Raw genomic sequence first — 11,964 nt, 5'->3', positions numbered from 1 at the left:
TTGCCATTGACACTAAAGTGAAATCTTTTAAGTGTAGCTATATATTGGCATTAATTTCAAGTTTATGTAGAATGGGTGAAAGTTTTGCTAATTGTATAAAAAAAATGTGTGTTAAGTGTAATTCATTGCTATTGTAGTCTTGTAAGTCTCACTACCATCTGTGTAATCTGTGTTTTTAGTCAATTTTCCACTTCGTTTGGTATTCGGTCAACTAATCTACTACACGTCATAGATGTGACATCAGCATTTGTGCCAATTTCAGTTTTTTCCCTTTATTTTTTTGTCGTTTAATTTTACTCTTAGTTTGTAATCAAAAACAATGGAGACTGAGTTCGTTTTAAATTTTTAGAGAGAATTTTAAAAAATTCATGATTAAAATACAAAATACAAAAGTACGGATTTATAAAATCTAATAAAACTTATTAACACACTCAATTATATTCAAAACAAGGCCTCATTTTCGAATAGAATAATATACTTCAATGTAAAGAAAATATTTGAGAATTATAATACCTGATTTAAATTTTCACGATAGTCCATTTACTTCTTTTTTGTACAGTTTCGATATAATAATGTCAAATTTTACTATAATTGAGTAAAGTGATTTTGGAGACTAAGTTATTTGTTCCTATCTCAGCAAGTAAGTATATAGTATAACTACTTTTTTTGTTTTTGATTTGTAATAGTTATTTATTTCTTATTTCCAAACAGTAAATCAACAAGTATATGACAAAAAATAATTCAATTTTTATTACAGAATTGTTTATTATAGAGAATTATAACAAAAACTTATTAAAACATAAAATATACAAAAGTCTATAGCTTTAATTGCGTTATTTTAATTTAGTTTTTTTGTTTATACTCTGTTTACACTATGAACTTAAGCTATTATGAAATTGCTGTATATTTATATTTAATCCTTATTATATTTAATCCTTTTATACCTATTATTTTTTTGATGTTTTGTTTGAATTACTCCAACGACGCAATTTTTTAACAATTCATTTCATATTGTTTTTATTATTCTCCTAAAAGAAGGCTTCAAAAAACCTCACAATGCGTAAAGAATGAAATAATGCCATAGTGAGAGGTGGTTATAATATCTATAAAATGCGATATCTATAGGTTTTGAGCGAAAAGTTCATAATGCAAACATGATTTTAGATTTTTACACTTAATTTCTCTTTGTTGTTTTGTGTAAGAAGTGTACATGGATTAGTTCGTACTGAACGTAATATGGTTTGATAATGAATTATTATTGACTAGATATTTTTAAAGCATTCACAGTTATTAGGAAATAGTTTGATATATGTATATATATATAACTAGTGTGTATAATGACATGTGTAAAATTTATAATGTTACCAAACTTTACAAAATACTGAGTCTATGTATATTACTACATGTATCTATATAAAACTACATGTACAAGAACACATATAATTTAAAAAATTCTAAATTTTATAGTGTTTTGGTAAATACAGTAAACTAATTTAAGTTTAAATAAGTTTTTAAAGTTGAATTTTTTTTTTAATTTCAAATTGAATCTATGTAAAGATAATAAATTATTATGCAAATAATCAGTTCACAACTGGATGTAACTCTGCAAGATATGAGCTACTATTTCCACTAGTTGGGTTAACTAGACAATTTAACTTTGTCATGGACAGCAAAGCGTAGTTTTAATAGAGTCTGTATATCAAGAGTATAGACTAACGCAATTCAAACCGTTCAACAAATATTTCAAGGTAGACTGCCTAGAAGAGTTTCCAATTTTTTCTTACACAGATGCAATAGATATTTGATCCTATATCTAAGTTAAATAGAATTCTTCGAGATATATTTCGAAATGATGTACGTTGCTTTTTAATGAAAATGATCTCATTTTAAATACAGTATAATTCGATAGAGTAATATTATGAAAATGGATTCATTTCTTAGAGTCTATTGTACGAGTTTTAAATAAATTTTAAAAATATTCTTTTTGGCCTATTCTTTACAGAACTTCTCAGAAGTGAAGAAATATCCATAGAACTAAATAAAGAGCTTGCAGATACCTATGAGCAAGTTAATTTCTTTTTATTAAACACTCTTGTAATACCATTGAGATGTTCCTAAAGGTAACAGTTTACCAATAATCAGTTAGCAAGAAAAATATTCTAGAAACTGGAATCTTTCCTTTAAAGATTCTCATTGTTGTTGTGAGAAGGACAACGTATAGACAATGTCGATTAAACATGTTAGACAATTATTTGTCAGAGGAACATTCTTAGTAGATGCAAGATCTCTACTTAAATTGCATCTCAGTTGCTTTTAAACATACCAGTGGGTTTTGGTTTTGTTGTATATTTATAGATCTATACTTATCCCTAGCATAATCGCTATAATATAACCATTAGTTTAGAAGGATCTTTTGTACTTTATATTAAAATTTTAAGCTTACCTTCGCAAACGTTTAATATATATTGGAAAAATGTAAATAAACTATTAAAATTTAACAACAAATTTTATAAAAGAACGCACTTTGGTGTATAAATACTGTTGTGTATTGACATGCAATAATTTATGTATCAATTCCTAATCTATGACTCGAATATAACGCTACAAGTGATATTCCTAAAGGTAATTTTATAAAATAAAATAAAATGTAGTAATACTACCTATTTTTCTACCTAACTATTTGAATGGACAGTGTTTTCTTGGCAATATTCAAGGCATAGAACATACTAATACTTTTTGTTTTGTGTTTAATTCTTAACAAAATTTTTTAACTAAAAAGCGGGATATTACACACATTAATGCAAAGCAAATTTTCAGGGTTGAAGTACATGGACTAAAATTTTAAAATTTATTAAAAGAGGAGAAAAATAATATAATAAAATTTTAAATAGGCAGCGCTGCATCGGGGAATTCAAGCCTTTTTAAAATGACAAAGTATTACATAAAAACAAAAAATTGAATTTTTATAAAAATAAATAATTTATTATAATTAAAAAATTTTGATTACTGATTATTTATATCATATTTAGTCAATGGTTTTCTTGGGGAACAGTAAGAATAATTATGGGATTTTGTTGCATTATTAAAATATTGACTATTGATTTTTATTAAAATACACTAAGCACTATCGCTTATAAGTAGGTTTATCAATAAAAAAACCAAACAAAAGTTCTAATAGCAATAACTAAGTGACTTTAACTATTATTTTTTTACTGAATTAATTTATTATTTTGCAAAAATAATATTAAAGCTTAAATTAAAAATAAACGCTGAAGCGAGATATGTGCTAAGTGCTAAGCATTTGCTATAAAATTATAGCTACATAACTATAGTATTCACTAAATATATAATTAATATAAAGGGAATATAAATTTGTATATATACCTGTATTTGTCTTTGTGTTGTTATAATGCAATTCAAATATTAATAAAATAAATTATAATATTAATTTAAAAACTAAAACTAGTGTCATTTTAATACTTTTTGCCAATGCGGCTGATTATTATTATTTTTTTTTTCGCAGAAACGGTGAGAATGGAACACGACTTTTAGCATCTTCACCTAATGTGTTAATATGAGACACATATAAGACACAAAACTTAAGTATATTGAGTTTGTTTAATCCGTTGCCAACACAGTTGGCACAAACTCTAGTAACGTGACAGGCTTTGGTTCAAATTTATAGGTCCCTACGATATATTTAATGTTGGTAAACGAAGAACACAGAAAAGTAAAATTCTTCAATAAAGAGTTGAATTTTATAAGAGATATTTATTGTTATTAAATGTATTATAAATTTTTTATTTACAACAACATTCTCTCACCTACATTAATACAGTGTTTTTATCGAATATCCTATGGCTTATAAAGAAGAGGCATATGAATAATTGGGTTCTTGAATAAATTAAAAAAAGAGTGTGAATTGACATAATTATTATTAATGATACAATCAAAACCATAACAAATCAAACCAAATCAATTTTGAATCGCACCCTAAGAAATTTAAAAGTTACTGAACAGAACTAAGAACTAAACCAATGCGGCTTGGGAAATACTGGCTGAATTTGCTGGTGAGGAGCTTCGAGATTTTGAACTGAATAAATAGCTCGAATATTCACCTATTTTAGAAACTTATGCTATCCTGATAATAAATAACTTTTCAAAAGTTGAATAAAACGTTTATAAAGGTCATTATAAGGTACAAGAAAAAAATGTATTAAAGATTGTAGTAGCTTATAAATTGACATAATATAAAATTAAATAGAATAAAAATAAGTAGGTTTGAAAAATTCTATAATTATTTTAAAAAATTTAAAAGTAAAATTTTTAAAATAGATTTACAAAACAAACAAAAAAATATTTCAAAATTTTGGTTCCATTTAAACAAAAAAAAAAAACAGTTAGGTAAAAAATAGTCATGGAAGTGGACATGACAGAGTTCTTGGAGGAAGCTCTAAAAACTTTGCCTGAACCTAGAACTACCAAGCAGATAATAGAGAGGGTCAGAGAAGAACTGATGAAGGTAAGAAAACACAACAACACAAAATATTGTAAGAGTATATAAGTAGATTTTTCATTTAATTAGGTCTTACCAGAAGGCAAGGAACCTGACATGGACATTGTGACTGGACGCTATTTGGGCGAGAATTCCAATAATCGCTATTTGCTTGTTAAGGTACCTGGAACAGCATGGCTACGCACACGGCAAAATATAAAGCAGCAACAACATGATAAAAAAAATAGTTCTAGTTAATGGATTGGCCTCCTGCAAATGTTAACCAATCAGCTACAGTTCTTCAGTACCATTCCAAGTTCCACAAAATGTCAAACTATACCAACTTCAGCAAATCATGACTAAGATAAATAAAAACTAATTTCGGCAAACAACCAACACTGATTTTTGACTATTTCAACTTTCTATGCTGCCATCAACTGCTATCAATGTAGCATACTCTGCAGGTGGCTTTCTGTTGTCAGAACGCTCACAGCCAACCGCCTCAAAAGCTGCAACAATTTTTCACTTTATACCAAATTACTAGACAATTACGTGAGACCTATAAATTTTCAACCAAAGCAATTAAGCCGGCATTAAATGCGTCATATGTATACGCAGACATATAAACGTAAATGTAAACGCACACGTATATTTTTTGTTTTTGTTACACCGTACAGAACGTGTCGTAATAAATGTTAATTTTGACTGGAAATCAACATTTATTACACGCCAAACGTGTGCACACACACACACGTTTATGTGTATATCCGTTTCCGGTTGTATCTTACTTACTATGCGGATGTAAATTTTAACATATGCATTAGCATATGTGAATGCGCTATAGTAAATTTTTATTATTATGCTAAATATGAATTTATGTATTATTAACATAAAACTTATTTAAAATGATTCCCTAAGCGTTTCGAACATCGAGCGCTGCAGTGCTTTTACTTGTACGTATGTATGTAAATGCTTGTGTTGGTATGTATGTTTGTGTTGGAATATACGATAAAACTAAAATATCACTAATCTATTTATATATGCATCTATGTTTGACTAAAACTAAATATTACAGTCATAATTAAGTCCATTATTGCAGACCAATTTAGTGAAGGTTCTCTATATAAAATATCATAAAATTTATAGCATAATTTTAAGCGTTTTGGCGCGTAACTTGACTTTGTTTATGCGGAAACTAACTCTATATAAGTTTTTAACTATAATAGTTAATGTTTAGTATAAAAATAATTTGAGTTGCGAAAAGCTGAATTAGTTTGCTGGTTGGACGCTTAAACAATTATGAAATTTAGTGTAATTTAGAAAAAAAGCTATTACTTCGTTACTTCGTTTTTATCATCGAAATAAATTAATTCGTATACTATATTGACATAATAACTTTGCTTTGAGACATAGATAGTTTTATTAACACTTAAATTAGTTTGCATTTAGTTATAATTTATTTAATTACTCAAACGGAAATAGTTAAATATAGAAATAAGTATAATTAGGTTAATTAACCGGATCAATCACCGGATTAATTAAGAATATGTATAGCACTTGAAGTCCTAAGGCTTAAGGTTTTACGAGGAATGTACAAAAACAACGAACAATAATATCAATCTTTTTGATTTTTGAAGGTATGGTTGAATGGTTGAAGTAAAATTGATATCAATTTAACCAACTAGAAATGTTGAAGGTTTCTTGTACTACAAATTTATATATAGAAGATAAAATCACAGTATATATAAATACATAATAATAAGATCGTCTGATGAATATTAGTAATTATATAGAAGCGTTTTAGGGATTAAATGGGTGGAAGATTATTTCAGACGGATGAAGACACTGATATTCTAAAAACTGTTAGATCAATAGAGCTCAATTGTTAGCACTACATTTTGTTCATGATTTTTAATAGAACTTCTTATATTGACTGGTATTAATATTGATATCTTTACCAACTATTTTAATAGTAAAATAACAGAATTTTTCAACAATTCTATAGAAGTGACTAAGACGAGTAGAAGCGTAATTTTAAATATGAGTAATGTAATTACGAGAACTAGAAGCTATGCTAGTAGCTTCTCTCAAAATTTTTTTTCTAAAAAAAAGTTTTTTCCTCCTCCCGTTCAAGTTTATTAATATTGCTTATATGTTATTTACAGTCAAGCAATGTATATCAAAAATATCAAGTTTGTTGCATACTTATAGGGTTTAGAAATTACATAAAAACCAGGGATGACCTAACACGAAATACGCTAAATTTCAAAATTGTTTTTTTGAGGACAAATCAAATTTTTATTATTATTATGTCCTAATTTTGTTTAAGTTTAAAGCGCATATTTTAACTTAGTGTCAGTATACTTAAGTAAAATAATATAAAAGTAAAGACGGAAGGTGTTATAAGCGAAATTGAAAATCAAGATGTTCAAAGTGTTCCGCTTCTCTTAGACTTAAGAACTATTTGAATTGTTATAAACAAAAAGGTTAAAATAAAAAAAAAAAATAAAACGGTATTAGAAATAACAAAAAATTTGATAAAAAAAATAAATTTTTTTTGAAATTATAGCCATACCGCAGCAGCTGCAGCAACAGCAGTAGCGCGTGATTGCGCCGCTTTTAATTGTGCCTGTAGGTGCAGGGGAGGATGAAAATAGCGACAAGGATCACGTGCGCATCTTCCCTTCACGGCATCCATGCACACCGTGATGGAACCATCATCGTGTCTGGCAACACTCTCCTGCGGGTGCGCAAAACGACATTCCGATTCGGCTCGCTTGCAGGCGCCGCGCATAAATTCGCGACAAACCTATAAAATTTTTTTTATGGGCGTGGCGTGGCGTGACGTTGTATGGCATGTTTGTATGTGTAAGTTGTTGATTGTTGTTGTAGTATTAATATTTGTTGTTGTAATATTGTTTGGTTTATGTTTTTATTGATTAATATTTTAAATAATGTTGTCGGTGTACGCAGTAGAAGGAAACAATGGAAGGAAATTGAGTAAAAATGGATATTTAAATAATTTGTTTAATAATTTTAATTTTTTTTTTGAAATTGTTTTATTTGAATTTTGTATTATTGCTAGTCGGGTAAGTATACAATTTAGTGTAGTTTAGCTTGAGCCGAATTAGCAAAGTCACATGCCAACAGTATCTGATTTCGTTAAGTATTATAAATTTTGAAACAAATTTTGCGGTTATTAGTTTTGTCAGTCGGATGAGTAGAAAACAACATTTACTTGCCTGTGTTTTATGTAAAATTGTTTTTGCAAGACTTAAATATATAGTACAGCGCATCAATTTAGATTACACAAAAGGTCTCCGATTCTTGAACGCAAATGCAAACAAAACGGGAACACAAACAAAGCACAGCAAAAATGTTTCTTTAAAATAATTTATTAATAAAATAAAAAAAAAATTTTTTTTGAATATTAAAAGGACATTAAATTATAACTAAAGCAATAAAATATTAGAATTAAATTAATAGCATTCAATATGTATTCATTTCCTACAACAAAAAAGAGACAAGTAGAAATAGAGGTGGAGTTACTAACTTTGGTAATCATCAGTAGTGGAATATTAATATTCTAAAGTTTATATAAATAAGTATATAAAATTTTAAAGTTTTCTAGAGTAATATAAAAATACTCCATGAACTCCATAAAATATTATTTCTTTACGGGTTTCTTTTCTATATTTATGTTCATTATAAAAAACAAGCAAATATAAATACTCTGTATTCTCCAAGTGACATAAATGATGACAAGATCATTACATTTGAAGAACAGGTTGTTCAAAAAGGTCTAGCCGATAATGATTCTCAATTTTCTTAAAAATTATCTTTCACATAGTTTGGCAAACATCTATTATTTCATTTGATTTGTGAAACTTTTTTGGTGAATGGTGTTGTTTTCAATTATGATCATTTTTCCAAATAATGTTGGGATATGGTGTACTCATATTTTTCTATACATTAGATTTGATAAGTTACTACTATCTTCATAGAGGTTGAAATTCATTAAAGAGTAATTATTAATGAAAGACTCCATATCAATACACCTCAATACACATATATTTACATATGAGTAGTACAGATGTGAGAAAGATATAACAGTTACTTTACATCTGTTTTGTCATTGTCCTATATATGCATGAGGCAGAACACATATAACAGGAATTTACTTTCTTGAAGATCTTTACCAATTGCAATATTCCACTTTCAAAAGCATTGAGCATATGATTAAGGGTTCGAACTGTTTTCCAATCATTCGTAATTTATACCGCAATATATATTGACAACAGGTTTAAGTGGATTTCTAAGATAGTCGTGAAAACCTATTCTAATATAAATATGGAATTAGTTTTCTAAACTTTAGTAAACTCAATTCACAATTCATTGTCTTATTTTCTATTATTAAACACATATTGAATACTTAAAACTAATATTGAACGCATAACGTTTATCAAAACTGTCAAGTTTTTAAACCAAATGAGAATTATAAACAAAACAAAAAAAACCAAAAAACAAAAAATAACACAACAAGACAATAAACATAAAATTGTGTGGTTTTCACTTAATTTATTTTCTTTTATGGTGTTTCATTGAATTCCTTTTAGTGTTAAACAATAGATTTTTGTTTATTTACATGAAAAACAAAGGAAGGCGGCTCGCATAGAACAAACATAGAGAAATTAGAGAAATTTATATATCAAATTATATAAGAGCTGCTGCATAGGGGATCGCTGGGAATAAGGCAAAAGCTATGCAAAATGGCAGCATAACGATATGCAAAGTGCTGGTTAAGAAAAATAAAAAATTTACACTAAGAGCAGCTTTCTTCACTCATTTTTTAGATCTTATTAAAGTAATCCAAGGATATTTACTTATAAAGAAAATCCCTTGTTAGAGTAAAATTAAATTTGAAATACACTAATTATATTAACTTGTACCTGAATTGATTAGATTAAATGAAAATTCTAGTATATTTTTTTAAAAGTAATGCTCGCTGACTAAAAACCACAGAAACTTTTAGAATATAAATAAAAACTAAAAAAAAAAATAAAATATTTTAGAAACTATTTTTCAGCAAACAAATTTACAATTTACTTCATTTTTGTTAAAATTAATATAACGAATTAAAAATATATATCATACATAACAGCAATTATTATTATTTTTCACAAAACAATTTTGTTAAAAAAAGTCACAAAAAATAAAACGAATGTGTGTTCAATTATTTATACTTTTTCATATTAATTAAAAAAATTGCTTTAAAATTTCATTTTAGTTTTTAATTATCAAACATACATTTCGCAAATTTATTAAAGTTATTTATTTTAATACGAAACTTATATATAATTAAAGTTGTTATTACAACAATAAATAAAGTTTTTAATTTATTTTTCTCAATAAAAGTTTTTATCAAAGACTACAAATGAAATAATTTTAAATAAAAATTATATTAAAATAATTAAAATTTTTGTTTTTCAATAGAAGCTTTTACATTCTTTTATATTTTGAAGTGTTAGAAAACAACAAAAATTCTTTAAACGAAATTATTTATATTTTTTTATAAGAGTATTTGAGTAAAAAAAAACTATAAAAATCATGCACATTTCTGTTAAATAATTTATAAATAATTTTTTTTTTATAATATAGAAAATAAAAATAAAATCAATGCACTTTTTCGCTTACCTCTAATCTGTCGGATCTGGGAATTTTTTGTTGTGCCACTTGTACAGCTTGTGGTACAACTGGACCCAACTGTGAAGCGACTGCTGAGGGATCTGGTCCTAATAATGCAGGCACTAAGTGTCCGGGCGCAAAATATGGACTGTATGTGTTGGCTGGTATACCAGTCAAGTAAGGATTTGTGGCCTGTAAATAAAAAATAAAATATAGACAATTTTTTATTATTTTTTGGCTTTACAACACTGTATTTACAAATCAAATACAGATTTTTGCCATTGTTTGTCTTTACAACACTACATTTGTTATGATGTATTTTGACTAGCATTTAATATATTTATATATAATTTTATTTTTAATATTTATATATATATTCTTCGGTAGACGGCGAAAATGCCATAGTTGTAAGCTTTATATATATAATATAATTGTTATAAGTAATACAACATATTTAAAATGAAGTAAAATAAAGTGAAAATACTACTACTAAGTACTACTATATATTTTTTATATTTATGTATATATACTTATATATATATATATTTAATATTTATATTTAGTAATCATATATGTAAATTTTGTATCTGAGGGTTTCACTGACAATAGCAAATGAAAAATAGTATTGTGAGTGCTCTTATATATAATATATTAGGAACGATAAGGGGTTGCCTTCAAGTAGTGTTTGGGTGTGAGTCGATGACGATGAATTTGCCTATCACGTATACATACAACTAAACTCATTATGGAGATCTCTATTTAAATCCGTCGACCTGATAAACTAAACTACTCTCATAATTCTTGCGAGGATTAATTTATGGAATCAAACTAGTTTTTTAATGAATATCAAGGCCCAAGTATTTGAAGGTATTTACAATTTTCTATTAATATTATTGACGGTTGGCGGTTGATGATTAAGTTTCCTTATAATGAAGATCGATTTAATTTTCTCTGATTATACGGTCTATTAGGTGTGTCTATTAAATTCAGCTATATATTCTAGATTTTTATATGTTTCGATTAAATTGATTTTTATGTTAATTTAAGATTTTTACTTAATTAGTAAATATTCGTCTTTTATGTGTTCGATATTGTTCAGATACATAAAAGTAACTATTGGATTATATTACGATTATATACCGATATTTTAAGTTTTAATCTAAAGCATGTATTATTAATATGGTAAAGAGAAAAGTTGCTCTTTATTCATTTAAGAGAATTAAGAAGCACTTTTGGCTTATATGTTCAGAGATAAACTAAAATATAGTACTGATTTTATATACCTATAACCATAACTATACAGCTATATATATTTATAAACTAGCGCTATTGGTGTCGAAATGAAATGTCTGACTTTTTTGAATAAAATTGAATAAAACCACGAACTGAACTGTTAGTTTTTATCTGCACGACTCTTAAATGGGTCGTTCCATAAAGAATGTTTAAAATCAATGCCTTACAGTATCAAGACACTGAACTAGACCACTTCAGAAATTTACATAGTTCGCAGTTGTCAGGTGTCAAAACGAGAGTTTAGATATATAAGTACTCGTATCATGACTTATAACTCTTTTCTTTCGTTTCATCTTTGGTAGAATAATCTTCAAATATTGACCAATGTTAAGATACGATATTTAATATATAATACCATAATGAATTATAACTCCTTTTCTTTATTTTATCTTTGAATAATAATAAGAATAATTTTCAAATATTGACCAGTTCTTAAGTAGAATATACAAAAGATTTACGCAGTTGAAACGCACTTCTATGAATTCGCAGTA

General features: G+C 26.8%; 1 protein-coding gene across 1 annotated transcript in view; it reads right to left on the bottom strand.

Moving 5' to 3' along the window:
• Nucleotides 1–7,058: 7,058 nt before the first annotated feature.
• LOC119673960 (protein muscleblind) overlaps nucleotides 7,059–11,964 on the bottom strand; it is a 16,129-nt gene continuing 11,223 nt past the window's right edge. Inside the window, exons 2-3 of the mRNA XM_038085077.1 lie at nucleotides 10,190–10,372; nucleotides 7,059–7,304 (exon numbers count right to left, since the gene is read on the bottom strand). Of these exons, the coding sequence (XP_037941005.1) occupies nucleotides 7,059–7,304; nucleotides 10,190–10,372 (429 nt within the window). The remainder of the gene's footprint in view (nucleotides 7,305–10,189; nucleotides 10,373–11,964) is intronic.

The sequence above is a fragment of the Teleopsis dalmanni genome, chromosome 2 (assembly GCF_002237135.1).
Source record: "Teleopsis dalmanni isolate 2A chromosome 2, ASM223713v2, whole genome shotgun sequence".
NCBI classification, from domain to species: domain Eukaryota; kingdom Metazoa; phylum Arthropoda; class Insecta; order Diptera; family Diopsidae; genus Teleopsis; species Teleopsis dalmanni.
The sequence above is the reverse complement of the archived record's forward strand: the minus strand, read 5'-3'. Positions and strand labels throughout refer to the sequence as shown.